A 17,674-nucleotide genomic window follows, 5' to 3' on the forward strand; every position below is an offset into this window, starting at 1 on the left:
TCAGGGCAATCGTTCTTATTTTTATTAGAGTTTAGAGTCTGTATTTTGTAAAGGCCTTACCAAATTAAGACTCGTAATTTTCTTACAGTTACATTTGTTTGATTCCTTATAAGGAATATTTGAGCGCCTGATTATGTGCCAGGCACTGTTCTAGGCACTTGGGATTTCTCAGTGAGCCAACAAAGAACTCACATTTGCGTTGGGAGAAATAGAGAATAAGAAATAGATATTAAATAGCATTTAGAAAATGGTAAGTGCTCTGGAAAGGAAGAATGTGGAGTATGGTAGGAAGAGGGAGAGTGTGGGGCAGGGGGCATGTGTCACAGGTTTGTTTAAAACGAGTGGTCAGAGTAGGACTCATAGAGGTGACATTTGAGAAAAGACTTGAAGGTGAGAGAAAACGACAGAGTTATTTTGGGTAAAAATATTCCAGGCAGAGGGATCAGCCAGTACAAAGGCTCTGAGATGGGAGGTGTGTCTGGCCTGTTTGAGCGACAGGAAAGAGGCCAATGAGGCTGGAATGGAGTGTGTGAATATCAGAGAGATCATATGGGGACTTGACTGGTTAAGGTAAGAGTAAGCAGGGGTTTTTTTTCTATAAATGGCCAGATAATAAACACTTTAGGCTTTGCAGGTCATATAGTCTCTAACACAACTACTCAATTCTGCCTTGAGCACAAAGACAGCCAGAGACTATACTTAGCAAATGAACATGGCTTTATGCCAGTAAAACATTATGGACTCTAAAATTTAAATTTCATATTCGTTCACATGTCATAAAATGCTCTTATTTTTTAAATTTTTTAATATTTATTTATTTTGGAGAGAGAGAGAGAGGCCGAGTGTGAGTGGGGGAGAGGCAGAGAGAAAGGGAGACACAGAACTTGAAGTGGACTCCAGGCTCTGAGCTGTCAGCACAGAGCCCTATGCGGGGCTCGAGCTCACAATCTGTGAAATCATGACCTGAGCTGAAGTCAGATGCTTAATGGACTGAGCCACCCAGGTGCCCTGAAATATTCTTATTTTTGTTTTTTACATCATTTAAAAATGTAAAAACATCCTAAGCTGCCATTCTTAGCTCTTGGACCACACAAACACAGCTGCTGCATTTGGTCTGTGGGCCATAGTTTGCCAGCCCCCGGGGCTCTCATGAAATCTTTTGTTTTCACTCAGAGCTTAAGGGGGAATCATTGGCAGGCTTCGAGCAGACAGGTGACATAATTTGATTTATGTTTTTAAGGGATCACTCTGTGGAATGATATGTCTAGTACTTGCTTCAAAATAATCCAGGGGGCAGTGTGCTATGGGAGGTTAAAGAAAGATGAAATAAGATTGGTCATACATTAATTGTTATTGAAGCTGGGCGATGGGTATATGGGGGTTAGTATAGTATTCTCTATGCTATTCTATAGGTTTTTAAATTTCCATAGTAAAAGGTGAAAAACAAAAAATAGACTGGGGCGCCTGGGTGCCCAGTCAGTTAAGTGTCCAACTTCGGCTCAAGTCATGATCTCATGGCTCATGGGTTCAAGCTTCGCGTCAGGCTCCGTGCTGACAGCTCAAAGCCTGGAACCTGCTTTGGATTCTGTGTCTCCCTCTCTCTTCGCCCCTCCCCTGCTCAAGCTCTATCTCTCTCAAAAAAATTTTTTAAAAACGTTAAAAACAAAAATAGGCTCCGGCTGCTGTATTTAGAATAGACTAGGAAGGGAAGGTTAGAAAGAGGAAAAGCAGTTAGGAGGCTGTTACAGTAATCCATGAGAGGTGATAGTGGCTTTGACTGGAGTGGTAGCCCTGGAGGTGGTGAAAAGTGATAAGATTCTGGGTGAATATCGCAGGGAGAGCCAACAGGATTGACTGAATCAGATATGAGATATGAGAGAAGGATAGGAGTTGGGGATGCTTCCAAGTTTGGGGCCCAAATGGTGGGAAGGGTGAAGTTGCCACAAACTGAACGGGGAAATCTGCAGGAGAACAGATTCGGGGGAAGAGATGATGAGTCCGGTTTTAGACACTTAGGTTTGAGGTCTCTACTTGACATCCTGTGGAAATGTCAAGCTGGCAGGTGTCTGTGTGAGTGTGGAGTTTGGGAGGAAGCCTGGACTGCAGACCTGCATTTGGGAGCCAGTGGCCTATAGACGGCTTTAGCCTGGACCGGGGAGGATCGCCGAGCGAGTGAGTGTAGATAGAGGGGAGAACAATACCAAGCCCTGGGCCTTGAAGCATTCCGGCGTGAAGAAGTCCAGCAGAAGCGGAAGAAGCAGCAGAGGAAATGGGGAAGAAGAAGCCCGCAGGGAGACGGGAGGAAAACTGAGAGTGTGTAGCAGCCTCTAAATCAAGAGAAGAAAGCATTTCAAGGAGAGGGAAAGATCTGTGGTGGAAAGAGGCTACTGAAGTAAGATGAGGACTACAGATTGACCCCTAAATGTAGCAAACGTGATTATTGGTGATCGGGAGGAACAGTCTAGGTGCAGTAGTGACAGCAAAAGCTACGTCACTAAAGGTCAGGGCAAAGAAGGAAGTGAGGAACAGTTTGAAAAAGTGGGATAAAGAGGTCTTTCCTTTAAGGTTAGAAGAAATACCAAGTCTGTATGTATACTTGTTAACATCTAGGACTTGCGTGAAAGGCAGTGATCCAGTGCAGAGGAAAAACTGCTGGAGTGCGGTTTTCAGTAGGTGAGAGAGGGTGGCGTGAAGTGTGCGACGGAGGGGTGGCCTTGGGCAGGAGCGCTGATAGTTCTTCCCTGGTAACAGCCTTGAAGGTAGAGTGTAGGTGCAGTATTAAGTAGATGTGTCGATGGGAATCTGCAGGAGCACTCTTTGAAGTGTTTTAATTTCCTCAGTGAGGTAGGAAGCAGGATCATCAGCTGAGAGTGAGGTCCAGAGGTTTGAGAAGAGAAGAGGTGTGAAATAGTTTTATGGTTTGGGGAAGTGTGGTGTGAGTACCGGGCTGTGTGAAAGACCCTCCCTCTAGGTGAGAGGGAATGAACTTCAGGTGATATGCTGAAGTGTGTATTTTTTTCCACCTACATTCTACTTATACTAATAGAATGGCCTTTGTTTTCCATGGTTGACATCTGGTTTTCTGGTGGGGAAGAAAGGCCAAAACCTTTTTTTTTCCTTTTAAACCACCACTAAGTAAAGTTAATTCCAAACTCATTAGTAATTTAACATCTTGTTCCCTGTATGTGAATCAAAAACACAGTAACCAAATACAGTAATTCAGTAGGGGTCAAGTTTTTTTTTTTTCATGTGTATTTATTTTTGAGACAGAGGCAGAGCATGAACAGGGGAGGAGCAGAGAGAGAGGGAGACACAGAATCCGAAACAGGCTCCAGGCTCTGAGCGGTCAGCACAGAGCCCGACGCGGGGCTCGAACTCACGGACCATGAGATCATGACCTGAGCTGAAGTCGGACGCCCAACCGACCGACCCACCCAGGCGCCCCAGTAGGGGTCAAGTTTTATTAGCCTCATTGTTCTTGGGAAGTTTATTTAAGGGTCTTTGTGATTAGTAACCTATTTGGGGTATTTTGCTTTATTAACTCTTTCTGGAAATTTCTTAACTATCCGTGAATTGTGTTTATTCTTCCTGTCTTCCAACAGTGGGAATACACGCAACTATTCTCTTCTTTTGATTTAGGAACATTCCCTGGGGAAGGATAGAATCCAACACTGGTGCGTTTGGGGGTCTAAACTAGCTAGTATCTATAGCTTCCATATCTGGAAGCTAGAACCTTTCTCCTGAGCATGAAGTCTTCTGATAATCCTGAACCAGATCATAAAGACTGGGTTCAAATGAGATGCCCTCGGACAGCTCTGTATTTTGCCTAGACTTTGAACACAGTCCCTCTGACAGCTGGCTTTCCGGAATTCCTGTAGGGTCCTCACATGTTTTATGTTCAAGCCCCCTTCAGCCTAGAGCCAGATGCTTTAGGTTTTCCCTAAGAGGAAAGAAAGAACAGTGGTTAAACATAGGACCTTTGGAGCCCGACTCCACCCCCTTGCTTTTTATACCATCCTAAGGAAGGTTACCTGCTATATCTGTGCTTCAGTTTTCATATCTCTAAATGGAAATGAAAATAGTATCTACTTAATAAAGGTGGTAAAGAGTCCAGTGCGGTACCTAACAGATAGCAAATACTCAGTAAATGTTAGCGGTGAAAGTAATTGTACTTGTTTTGTTCTTCATTTGTTATTCTCGGGAGTCCATCTGACTTTGCTGATGGACAGCCGTAGCACTCATCCAGCCAGACTGAGTAGTAGAATCCTCAAACATTTGGTACAACAAATGAAAATTGGCAACAAGTGGGGGAATGCAAGGAGGCCCACTCAGTGACTACATTGAATATTTTTTTCAAATATTCCAAATTTGGTTCAGTACACACTGTTCTTATTCTAAGGCATTTCTGGCCCCTGCCTTCAGGAGTTGGTCGTCTATTAGGGGAGGCCAGATATAAACACAGGAAAAGTTAACTAACACTGAAGTGACATCTCCCCTCAGACCTTGCAGACCCTTAGGGACGACAGGTGAGAAGGGCTGATGGCCAGTGTTGGTGCCGGAGTTTAAATATACAGTGGCTGGAGGAAGTTTGGTAGGCTGGCTTGAACCATTTAGGACATTGTTTCAGTGACACAGTTTTGACAGAATTGCTGTGGTACCACCCATTTGTCTGTTCACAGATTATTGGGGATTAAAGACAACCAAATGGACACTGTCCTGCAGCGAGACAGGAACTGCTGAGGACATATGGACCAGGTCCTTGGGGTTCCAGGCATGTGTCATCCCCTTTTGAGGAGGACACGCTATGTTCTTTCTGGGGGTGACAAAATATTTCCCAACTCATTTCTTTTCTACAGTTTCTGAAAAATATACAGGAAACTATTCCTTTTCCTCCTTTAAAGATACATAAACTACAGTGAAATACCACTTCATACTCACTAGGGTGATAATAATCAAAAAGGTGGTGGGATCCCAGGGTGGTAGAATCAAGCCCTGCGTCGGGCTCCGTGCTGAGCATGGAGCCTGTTTAAGATCTCTCTCTCTCTCTCTCTCTCTCTCTCTCTCTCTCTCTCTCTCTCCCCGGCATCTGGGTGACTCAGTCATTAAGCATCTGATTTTGGTTCAGGTCATGTTCTCACAGTTCATGAGTTCAAGTGTCACACATTGGGTGAGCTCGTGCCCCACTTCAGGTAAGCATGAACCACACTTCAGGCGAGCCCCGCTTCTCTCTCTCTCTCTCTCTCTCTCTCTCTCTCTCTCTCTCTCCCCCTCACTTGTGCTCGCTCTCCCCCCAAAACAGAGATTCTCTCAAAAACAAAATTAGGGGCACCTGGGTGTCTCCGTCCATTGGGAATCTGAGTCTTGACTTTGGCTCAGATCATGAGCTCAAAGTTCATGAGTTCGAGCCCCATGTCGGGCTCTGTCCTGACAGCATGGAGCCTGCTTGGGATTCTGTCTCTCCGTCTCTCTGCCTTTCTCCCACTCGTGTTCTCTCTCTCTCTCTCTCTCTCATAATAAATAAAAATAAACTTTAAAAAATTTTTTAAAATAAGAAAAAGATTCTGTCTCTCCCTCTGCCCCTCTCCCCTATTCTCTCTCTCTAAAATTTAAAAACAAAATTTTTTTAATAAAATAAAAACAAAAAAAATTTTTTTTAAGGCAGGCAATAACAATGTGGAGAAATTGGAACCCTCATGCTTTACTGGTGGGGATATAAAATATGCAGCCACTATGGAAAACAGTTCGGCAATTTCTCAGAAAGTTAGATGTAAGAGCGCCTGGGTGGTTCAGTCAGTTACGTATCTGACTTCAGCTCAGGTCATGATCTTGCGGTCCCTAGGCTTGAGCCCCGCATCGGGCTCTGTGCTGACAGCTCGGAGCCTGGATTTGGATTCTGTGTCTCATTCTCTCTCTGTGACCCTCCCCCACTTGTGCTCTGTCTCTCTCTGCCTCTCAAAAATAAACATTAAAAAAAAATTGTTTTAAGTCAGATGTAGAATTATCATATGAGCTAGCAATTCCACTTCAAAGCATATACTTGCAGTTGAAGAGGTGTCCAAGACCCCCCTCAGGTTCAATGATTCACTAGAAGGACTCAAAGAACTCAGAAAAGCCATTCTAGTGGTTACAGTTTATTACAGTGAAAGGAAGGATGCAGATTAAAAACAAGGGGAAGAAGCACATAGGACAGGGGTCCAGGAGAGAGTAGGCATGGAGCTTCCAGTTGTCCTCCCCAAGTGGAGTCTTGTGGACAGTGCTTATTTCTCCCCCCCAGGGACGTGTGATGATACACAGAGTATTGCCAACCGGGGAAGCTCACCCAAGTCTTAGCATTCAGAGATCGTATTAGGAGTTGGCCACTTAGACACAAGTGACCCACCCGCATGGCTGACCTTAGCCTCCAGTCCCTCCAGAGGTCAGGCTGATACCATGTGGCTCAAAGCCTCCACCATAAATCACATTGTTAGCGTAGGCTATCTGACATGGTCCAGGGACCCCTGATAAACAAAGACACTCTTCTAAGTCAGGACATTCCATAGGCTTCGAGGTCACCTCTTAGTAGCTGGGGGCAAAGAGCCAAACCTTTCTTTAGGCAAGGTTAATCCTTTAATGCACCTTCCCAAAGAGAAACGAAAACATATGCCTACATAAAAACTTGTACACAAATGCTCATAGCAGCACTATTTCCTAATAGCCAAAAACTGAAAACGACCCAAATCCCCATCAAGTGATGAATGGATAAACAAATGTGGTATAGTCATACAATGGAATGTCGTTTGGCCACATTTTAATTTTTTTTAAGTTGATTTATTTTGAGGGAGCACACACACAGCGAGGGAGGGGCAGAGAGAGAGGTGGGGAAGAGAATCCCAAGCAGGCTCCTCACTCCTCAGCACAGAGCCTAACACAGGGCTCGATCCCATGAACCATGAGATCATAACCTGAGCCAGAATCAAGAGTCGAATGCTTAACCAACTAAGCCACCCAGGCACCCTCCCATATTTTTAAAAGAATGAAATTCTGATACATGCTATGACATGGATGAGCCTTGAGAACATGCTAAACCGGACACAGATGCCACGTGTATGATCCCTCCTTGTGAAGTGTCCAGAATAGGCCTATAGATGAGTGGTTGCTTGGGGCGGGGGTTGGGAACAGGAAGTGACTGCAGGTAAGCATGAGATTTCTTTTTTGAGGCAATGAAAATGTACTAGAATAAAAACTTGAAACAACACCAGAAAAGAAAATGTACTGGAATTACATAGTGGTGATGGTTGCAAAACTCTGTAAACATGCTAAAACCATTGAAACGTATACTTAAAAGTCGTGAGGTTTTTGGCACAAAAAAGTTTTCTGGTATCTCAATAAAGCGTTATTTTAATGGGCATAATGTATACCTTCTCTGTCACCTTTAAGTGGTTACAGTAGAAATAGATGTATATATATAAAGGCATTTTGTTTACTAGAATATTCCAAGTGTATGTGTTTGGAAAAAGATAAATAGGTATTTGGCACCAAAACTTGGTTGGCATTTCTCCTTTACCACCAAAACACAGCGACCTTCAGCTATAAGCATCATAGAATGACCTTTTTTGCGACCAGATGGATTTTATGGCACAGTTCCGTAAGGACGTATTCCATTTTTCATCTAAGCACCCAGTTCTTATTTGTGTATTGTCTTTTATTTTGACTAATTTATATTTACGTCTCCACAGTCTATAAATGTGACCTGAGACACATGGTCTGTTTTCAGCTTCTGATCAGTAGTAGTTTTATGTTACACATTCATCCCCTTGAATAGGACACGGTCCTTTTGCTTTCTCTTTCCACATTTTTATCAGTTACTAAACAGCGAAAGAGCACTATACCCAACACTTTTAATCTTCTGCTAAAGAATGCCTTTTGCTTCTTGTTTTTTAAATGACTGGCTAGTTTCTTAGCCGAATGATAACACAAGGTGCCCAGATAAAAGTACATTTTTGGCTTTCATCATCCTCATTATCATAAGGCCTTTCAAATACGTGGACATTTTAAGGATACAGATTTCAGTGTAAGGTAACAATCTTTTCCAATAGAACTGTCCAAAGCTGGGGTGGGCTGTCTTAGGAATGTAGTTTAAGTGGCTAGATTACCACTTCCTTGAAAAGTAGAAGGAGTTGGGGGGCAGGGCAGTGGAGGTAGAAAACCAGGGACTCTAGAGGCACGTACAAGCAGTGATAAATGCGGTGCTGGATAAGATGATCTTAGAATTATATTTCATCTCTGGAATTCTTTATCCTGTAAAATTGGCTTAAATGCAGTCTGCCTCCTTTAAAGCTTTGATGGTTGCCAGCATTCTCTTAGGTGTTGAATTTCTCCGTCTATTAGAAGGAGACCTGTCAGGTTTTGCATTTTTTAGTCTTTATTTGTATCTGAGGTCATTCCCTATTTGTAGTTATCACAAACCCCCAACATATAATTAATTCGGCAGTCTGCCCTCCAGACTCAGGCTTCCAAAAGAGTTGAGACTTGGCTTTCACCATGGGAATTCTCCACTATTTTTAGAAACAAATCCTCCATTTCTTTCTCTCCCATGTATTTAAAATCTTTGGAAGGAAAGCTATAGCATTGTAACCATAACAAATGGTAATTGAGACTAACTAAAACACAGGAGTACAGCAGTCATGGGCCGGCTCTTCCTACTCTGTTGCCCTGTAAATGAATCCTCAGTACATGCTATGCAGTGATACTTAACAAATGTGTTGCATCTATAAATGGCAAAACATTACAAACTGAATTTCAGATTGTCTGTAGCCCTAATGTTCCTTAGAACGTTCTGCAGTGATGGAAATCTGTGCTGTCCAGTATGATTGAAATGTGGCTAGGGTGGCTAAGGAATTGAATTTTTAATTGTATATCGTTTTATTTTTTTAAGCTTACTTTGAGAGAGCAAGAGAGAAAGTGCACACACACGCACTTACGAGAGTGAGGGAGGGGCAGAGAAAGAGGGAGAGAGATGATCCCGAGCAGGTTCTGCACTATCGGCATAGAGCCCAACGTGGGGCTCAAACTCACAAACAGATCATCACCTGAGCCGAAATCAAGAGTCGGATACTTAACCGACTGAGCCACCCAGGCGCCCCAATTACATGTGCATACTGTATATGTAATTAAATTAAATTTAAATAGCTACTTACGGGTAGTTGGCTACCATGTTAGCACAGCTCTATAAGAACAATTTCAACAAGTTGGGTTGCTTAGATACTGGAGTTCCTGGGACCTTTTTAGAACCAGTAGATACTCTGGCAACAATATTGACTTCGTTTTTTCTTTTGTTTGTTTACAAGCATTTCTTGAGCGCCTGATTGTTCAATAGTTGATGGCAATGCAAAGATGAATGACACGGCTTCTGTCTTTAGGAGCTCTGGCCAGGGTTCTGACGCTCACTATACTAGGTACACTGTAAAAAGTACTACTATAGAAGCATATAATAAGGCGACGTGAGGGCCACAGAGAAGGTACAGCATGACTCTTCACAGGAGCCAAGGAAGACTTCTGAGAAAAACTTCAGGCCCGAGCTAAAGGGGAGTTTGAATTTTTTTTTTTTTTTTTTGCCTCTTCTTTCTGTTTTCTATATAAGCAGATTTCCTGAGTTACTTGTAAAGCATCTGTCATAGTCCGGTTAGGGCCAGTTTTCTCCCTGCCTCGCCTCTGCTTCCCGTGAGCAGCTCTCACATTAAGCCCTGGGATATGCGGTTCCCCTTCCCCCCCCAGCCCTGCCCCCTTAACGCATCTTTTCTTCCTACAGTGCTCTGTGAAAAGCTGCATCACTGCCTTCCACGTCACCTGTGCCTTTGAGCACAGCCTAGAGATGAAGACCATCCTAGATGAGGGGGATGAAGTGAAGTTCAAGTCATACTGCCTCAAGCACAGCCAAAACAGGCAGAAGCTCAGGGAGGCCGAGTACCCCATGCACAGGGCTACTGAGCAGAGCCAGGCCAAAAGTGAAAAAATCAGCCTGCGGGCGCAGAAGCTTCGGGAGCTGGAGGAGGAGTTCTATTCCCTGGTCCGCGTGGAAGATGTGGCCACAGAACTGGGGATGCCTACGCTCACTGTGGACTTTATCTATAACTACTGGAAACTGAAGCGGAAAAGTAACTTCAATAAGCCATTATTTCCTCCGAAGCAGGATGAAGAAAATGGCCTGGTGCAGCCAAAAGAGGAGAGTATTCACACTCGCATGAGAATGTTTATGCATCTACGCCAAGACCTAGAGAGGGTAAGGTGATCAGCTGTGGCTACTGTTTAGGTCTCAGTCTGCATGGAAATGGAGGCCCCGCTTCCAGTTTCGTTTCTGTTTTTAAAGGTCAGCTCATTTAAAGTGTGGGCTTCTGTGTCCTTGCTTATCTTCTGATTACATTGTGGCCCCGAGCATTGGGCTCTGTTTAAATTTTTGGCAGTCACTTTCAAGGGAACTGGAGAGCCCTCGCTTACATGCTTATGAAGCTTAAATCTGAGATAAATTCTCATTTGGTTTACTTTTTATTCACTGTTGAGCCTAAATTGGCTCAGCTCTATTTTACTGACACGTGAGACTGTGGGCTGAGTTAAGAATTAATTTTATTGAGGAAAAAGCAGTTTCTCAAACTCGGCACTAGTGACATCTTGGGCTGGCTAGTTCCTTATTGTAGGGGGGACTGTCCTTTGTCGTGGGGAACACTGGAAGATGTTGAACAGTGTCCCTGGCCTCTACCCAGTAGCCAATCCCCCTCCCAACACATACCCAAATGATGACAGCAGAAAATGGTTCCAGATTACCAAATGCTCCCTGGGGGTCAGAATCGCCTCTGATTGAAAGTCTCTACGCCAGATAATTTAGTTTAACTCACTTATTCAAAGATAAGTTAGGCTCTGTGTTTACCCTACAGAATTTTATAATCAAGTGTAATTATAGAGATGGCTTGTTTTTTCTCTCTGCTACCAGAATCTGGAAGGGAACAGATTTGGCTCACTTTGTAAAATTTAACTCACACATCGATAGCACTTACTATGTGGCAACACTGTTCGAAGCATTTCATAAATATTAACTCATTTAATCCTAACATGCCTGTGAGGAAAGTACTGCTGTTAGCCCTATTTACCGATGACTAAACTGGGGCACAGAAAGGTGGGATGATTGGTCCGGTGGGGTGGGAAGTATGGGAGCACATGGATCGCACCCTTGGGGCTGTAGAGATTTGGCTGAGCAGGAGGTGTGAGCAAAAAACCACTGTCAGTCTGTCCGGCAGACCTTTATCCTGCTGGTCCAGCGCTCATTAGGAAATTGTACTGGATCCAGCATCGCCAGTGTTTTATTCAGGAATTTAAAGGGAAGGCCAGAACACTACATCATCATTCGGTCTTCCCAACTTGGCTGTGCGTATAAACATCGAGCCCATCACGCTGCAGGGAGAGTAGGTTTCAGGAGGTGGCTTGGGAGCGTTTTCTTGCGCTGCCGATCAATGTGGGAACCACAGTCCCGTGCCGGACCATGCTACGTGACTTCCCGTAGAGTGGCTCTCCTTATGGAGCGTTTTGTGTTGTCTTCTCTCCTCACCGCCCCCGTGCCCCCGCTTGGTTTTAGTTGCCTTAATTTTGGCTAAACGATTTCAATTGTCGGGTTCACGTAACATGACAAAAATCTCTATTTGCTGGGGATTGGGCTTTCAGGTGCGAAATCTGTGCTACATGATAAGCAGGCGAGAGAAGCTGAAACTGTCACAAAACAAAATACAGGAACAGATCTTCGGTTTGCAAGTCCAGCTTATCAACCAGGAAATGGCTGCAGGTAACCTTATGTTAAAGATGCCCTGGGGCACCTGGGTGGCTCAGCAGGTTAAGCGTCTGACTCTTCATCTCAGCTCAGGTCTCCATCTCAGGGATGTGAGTTCAAGCCCCGAGTTAGGCTCCACACTGGGCATGGAGCCTACTTTAAAAAAAGAAAAAAAAGTCCTAAGCAATATATAGACTCTGATTTCATCCCATTTTAACAATTTAAATTTTCTGTCGGTTGTTTTACTTAAAAATCTTTTAAAATTCGTGTCGAATATCTCATTTGCTCTGCTCCAACCCTGATGTAACATGGCCCATCTTGCTGTCAACTCATGAGGCAAGAAATCCCAAGGTGGGGTTGGGGGACTTGCAGGTCTGGGGCGGATAATCTAGGTGTCAGACATATTAGGGGCCACTAGTTAAAGCCATGAGCTATTCTGTAATCATCACATTGACTTAGAAATCCATACAATAGGGCCTAATCCTAGTTTCCAGAAAACATTTAACTCCGAGGTTACTCATCTTAACCATATTTTGTTAAAACCTTAGCCAGTAGTTAGGAGATCTGGGTTCTGTCTCTTATTTACTAATATTTGTCGAGCACCTGCTGTGGACTAAGAACTGGGCAAGAAAGTAGAGCAGTCTGCAAGACAGAATCCCTGCCTGTAGGGTATGCTGCCCGCTTAGCGAGAGAGGAGAGCATAATTCCAGTGCCCTAAGCATGGGGAGCTCGGCTGCGATGACAGTCCTATTCAGTGACATCTGTAACCCTCCTGTACCTCCTGTAATACCGAGGTTGGCGGCAGAGCCTGGGCAGCCGGGAGTCAGTGTGTGGGGTGCGCAGAACCCAGCTCCGGCCAAGGGCCAGCCGTAGAGTGAGAGAAACACCCAGAAATGAGGTGTCAGGTAGGCATCGAAGGCTCTGGGATGTTTATAAGTATCCTAGGTCACAGCAGAATGCTATAGCAGGAGGCGGCAGGGCTGCTCAGCCACAAAGCCACTGTGATTGATGGGCAAGACCAAGAAAACCAAAGGACGGCAAAGAGGGTCCCTGCGTGCCAGGGAGATTGTCCCCTAAGCCATGTGGCTTCTGATTGGTGGGTACCAGCCCCGTAACTGCTTGTGGTATCAGCAGGTGGCAGCAACACGGGGGCTGTGAGTATTCAACATGCACCCTTAGGGAACACCTAAGGGTACTACCTAATAGTTATCCTCTCACGGGGAAAAGTTAAGTCCCTATGCAAAGAGGAATTATTTAGAAGTACTTTTTTAATTTCAGAGCACCCAAACTAATAGAGAAAGGAAGATCTGTTCTAAAAGTGATCGTAGGATGACAGAACCAGGTAATTGATTGCCAGTACTCCACAGGCCGAGCCCAAAGCAGGCCACTGGCAGGAATGTCATGATTCTTTTCTGCTGGCCTTGCCACCGCAAAACCTGCCCCGCCCACCCCTCGATAATGGACATTCACAGTGAGGAGACTGTTTGAGGTTACAGGCATAAAGTACACAGGAACCACCCGCTACCATTTCTACTGTTGCCAAGTTAAAACACATACTCACGTGCTCTTCGTCCACCAAAACCTATGCTGTGTTCTTGAGGGTTTGGATTTGACTTTGGGGGAAGGGTGGGAGAGATTGGAGGGTAGGGTCTGACATGTCTTTTCAGGCACATCCTGAGTCCTGTGCAATACCCACACCTGCACACACGCAGACACCCCAATAGGGAGACCCTGTTCCAAACCACTGCTATGACATTCTTTTCAGAAGTGGAAGGGGGCAGAGATGGGGATGTAGGAGGTGGCACACTAGTCTTTGTGATCATTGTACAGCCTGGGAGGGCAGAGGTGAAGAGGTCGAGAGCCACATGACAAGCAGTGGCTCCGCTGAGTTTCCCACCTGTAGCCACCCCCACCCCACCCAGCCTCTAGTTCAGCCCCTCCGGCTCCTATCCCGTGACGCACGTACACATCAAAGTCAGGGGCCCGTTAGACACTTGGAAGAGTGGGTATGTGAACTCACCGTGCCGTAATAAGCATATACGCCGTTATTTAAATCAGTTGTTAAAATGAGTCTGTCTTTTTGATCTCAGGACTTCCTTTGACAAGTACACTAGAAAACTCATTGTTCTACCCACCTCCAAGAATTACCTTAAAGTTAAAAATGCCGAGATCAGCCCCGGAAGACTGCAGAAACAGCTCCACAGAGCCTGATCATGGACCCCTCTCTCCTGCCAGCAGCTCCCCTGTTCCCAGTATAAGGAGCATGCAGGTGCCTCAGGAGTCACTAGAAATGAGAATGAAATCGTACCCAAGACATCCACTAGAGAGCAAGAGTAACCGTCTGCTGGCCAGTCTCACCCACTCTAGAAGTGAAGCAAAGGACCCCAGTCCTGCTTGGAGAACTCCATCCCCGGAGTTCTACCATGGGCAGTCACTGGGAAAGCCTCTGGTCCTCCAGGCTGCCCTGCATGGCCAGTCTTCCATCGGGAATGGGAAGAGTCAGTCTACCTCCAAGCTTGCCAAATCCAACGGCCTGGAGGGCAGCTGGTCTGAAGATGTCACCCAAAAAGACAGCTCAAGTGAGGTGTTCTGTGACCAGGAGTCCATGCTCAGCTCCCACTTGGCCAGTCAGGGCGCCTTTAGAAAATCGACCGTGGAACACTTCAGTAGGTCCTTTAAGGAGGCCACCAACAGGTGGGTGAGGACCACGGAGGACCTCCAGTGTTGTGTGAAGCCAACCAAGAACGTCAGCCCCAAGGAGCAGCTCTGGGGCAAGCAGCTTGTGAGGCGGTCTGCAGGGAGAGCTCCGTATCAGGAAAACGATGGGTATTGCCCAGATTTGGAGCTGAGCGATTCAGAAGCAGAGAGTGATGGGAATAAAGAGAAAGTCAGGGTAAGGAGAGTTAGCTCGGACAGGGAAAATCCTGCCCACGACTCTCGACGGGATTGCCACGGTAAAAGCAAGACACATCCCCTTTCCCACAGTTCAATGCAAAGGTGATCGGAAACCTCCAAGAATAGCTCAGTCTTTGCCTTTGCCCCATACACTGGGGCAGACCCCCACACCAAAAGGATTCTAGTGTACTTTAGGAGGAACTGTAGTGAAAGAATAAAACGTTTCACAGCGAATTGACTTGCAGTTTTTGAAACCGCTTCAAGTCTACTTTTCGCAAGCACATTCTAGGAATTACAGATTGTCCAGAAGTCTTTTCTGCCAGAGGCTGTTGAGAACAGCTGGGCCCAGAGTACTTGCTCAGTAAATACTTTGGGACAGCTCTCCAGTCCTGTTACCACGTTGATACACATATGTATTAAGAGTCCTTGCATCGTTAACGCATTTGCAAGAGACCGTGATTATCAGACACTAAAACTACTTCCCTTTTGAAGCTATGGCACGTGACCTCCCACAGCTCCTGTCTGTAGGAAGTTGCTAACTCCATTGGTACCTGGAAACCCGCTTCAGGGAGAGCCCAGGGACCAACATCTCAGATACTGTCAGATTCACTACCCTCTTCCTTGGCTCAGCACAAGGTTGAGCTCCTTTCGCAGTATCTTACCTACCAAGTCAATACTCTTGATGCTTCTTAAGTGTCCAGTGCCTGTTCCTAGACTTGCTGGTCAGGGGCGCACTTGTAACTACTTGGCCCATCGAACGAGCGTGAGAGGCTAACTTGTGGATAGTGTTTACAGAGGTACAAGGAAAATGCTCAGATTCTCTCCACTTAGGCGTTTGGGTGGGATCCCAGAGCCTTTCCCAAAGTGAGACCAATTCCGGAGGATTTGTACCAGGTCAGGGGTTTTGTGTTCTTGTTTTCAAATCAGTTTGACTTAAATAAGTTTGGCTGACAGTTTTTTGTATACCTGCTTTAATGTTTATAAAGTTTCTATTGAGGTATAATTAAAATATAGTAAGATGCACAGAGGTTAAGTATTCTTACCTGCTTTAATTTTGAAACAGATTTTTATTGTCAAACAGAATTTGAAAGCATGTGTTTAACACATGGATATAATTTAGCTTTGTACCAACTTTGAATCCGAGGCAGTTCCCCACACAAAAAGGCTGGAGCCGTTTTTCAGAAGTTGCTTATACCCTGTTCCCAAACAATCAGCCTTGAATAATTTGTGGGAGGAAGAGAATAATTACATTTGGGGGGGGGGGGGGATAAAACACGTCTGCTTCCCATTTAAAAGAAGGGGAACATGTTACAGTTTTTAAAATGTGAAGCCGACTATAATTCTCTGCTCTCTCTTCTTAGCCTTAAATTAATATTCTCTTTCTTCTGGTTTGGGAAAGCAGTGGGAATTTTCAGACAAAAAGAGGCCATTTTTCGATCTTTAAAGTTGGTTCCTGGTAAAGCAAACAGCCCAGCTGCAGTGGGCGCGCCAGTGGCCCAAGGGCAGGCCAGGGCCCCTCTGTCCCCTCCCCCGGTGCGGGAGCCTCGGCGGCGTTCCTGTTCCCCCTTCTGTTCTCGAAGCCTTGTTAATGGGTCCCGTGGCTCGTGTTTTCTCCTCCCTTTTGGAAAACTTCTGTATTTTGCCTCCTCTTTGGCCACACCTTAAAAATGTTTCTTTTATGCCTGTGTACACGTGTGAACGTGCCAGAGCACGTGTGGTAGGCGTCCTGTGTTTTGTTTGAGTGGAAGCAGCTAAGAATCATCCACACGAGGAAGACTGTTCCTCCTTATGGACGCACTAGGTTTCTGTGCTTTTCCCTCTGAGCTCTGCTGGGGTGGATGTGAATTTGACACCTTCCCTCTAAGGAAGAGGTAACGAGCTCTGCTATAGGGGCCTTCTGTTCCGCTCGAGGCCGGTAGCCCGAGTCCTTTCATGCCTTTTGGTTCTGAGTGAGTGCAAGGAAAAGCAAACATTGAAAAAGTGCTTCAGCCAAATTCCATATGTAATGCCATGGGGAGAGTATTGACTAAAATAACTTCAGTCAGGGAAATATAGTTGTAATATTTTTACAAGATTTTCCTAAGTAAATGAAGGAGCCTTCAGTTGTGTAAATTTCAATTGCCCCAAAATGTATTTGCTACATTTTGCTGTTGTTTGAAGTATTACCTCTTAACCTTCTTTTGTTAATTTTTTTTTCATTTTGTCTTATATAGTCCAGTTTTCCAAGACAAATTCAGTCTTTTTTCAAATGTCACCTTTTTACCAATACTTTTTCATTAAATTATGAAAACTGCTAACGACTGTCAGTGTGGTAATTTCTTAATTTGGCATGCGGGTTTTAGAAAATCTTACATATGTTCCTCTTATATTTAAAAAATCTCATCCGTTAAACAAAACAGATGGTGGGGGGAAAGGGACGGAGGGGGAGAAGGAGGAATTGAATGTTTAGAAGCACAGATCCATGATTCATGTCCGATACCGGGGACCAAAGAGAACTCTGGGACCTTGGACTCTACCCCAAAATCATGATTTCATCAGGCTAATAAGACAAAACCATCATTTAAAATCACCAAGGAAATGGATCCTATCTAAAGTCACAGAGTCCAAAAGGCTTAGTTCGGGCATCACTCGAATACACACTTTACGATACTCATTCTGCTTGGAGTCGTGTGAGCATATGAATGTGATACAGGTTATGTAGTGTCACGGGGGGACGGGGGCATTAAAAAACATTTTCATTACGTTTTGAGAAATGTACTTGCTAAAGGTCATTGGGTAAATCAGTAGTGAAGATAGTTAAGAGCCACGGTTGTTTCTCTCTCCCTTCCTCCCTCCCCGCTCACCCACCCTCCCTCTCTCCCTTCCTCTGCCTTTCTCCTCCTCCTCCTCCTCCTCCTCCTCCTCCTCCTCCTCCAACACCCCTGCCTTCTCTCTCTCTCTCTCTCTCCCTTCCCTCCCCCGCCTCTCATTAATGGTGAACTCTTTTGA

At 45.0% G+C, this 17,674-nt stretch overlaps 1 protein-coding gene across 2 annotated transcripts in view; it reads left to right on the top strand.

Annotated features, from left to right (window-relative positions):
- JADE3 (jade family PHD finger 3) overlaps positions 1-16,983 on the top strand; it is a 136,021-nt gene extending 119,038 nt beyond the window's left edge. For both annotated transcript variants that reach the window (XM_043569600.1, XM_043569599.1), the window contains 3 exons: positions 9,788-10,258; positions 11,689-11,806; positions 13,882-16,983. In XM_043569600.1, coding sequence (XP_043425535.1) covers positions 9,788-10,258; positions 11,689-11,806; positions 13,882-14,792 — 1,500 coding nt within the window. In that variant the 3' untranslated portion in view covers positions 14,793-16,983. The remainder of the gene's footprint in view (positions 1-9,787; positions 10,259-11,688; positions 11,807-13,881) is intronic.
- The last annotated feature ends 691 nt before the right edge of the window (positions 16,984-17,674 follow it).

This window comes from Prionailurus bengalensis, chromosome X, assembly GCF_016509475.1.
Source record: "Prionailurus bengalensis isolate Pbe53 chromosome X, Fcat_Pben_1.1_paternal_pri, whole genome shotgun sequence".
Classification (NCBI taxonomy): Eukaryota; Metazoa; Chordata; class Mammalia; order Carnivora; family Felidae; genus Prionailurus; species Prionailurus bengalensis.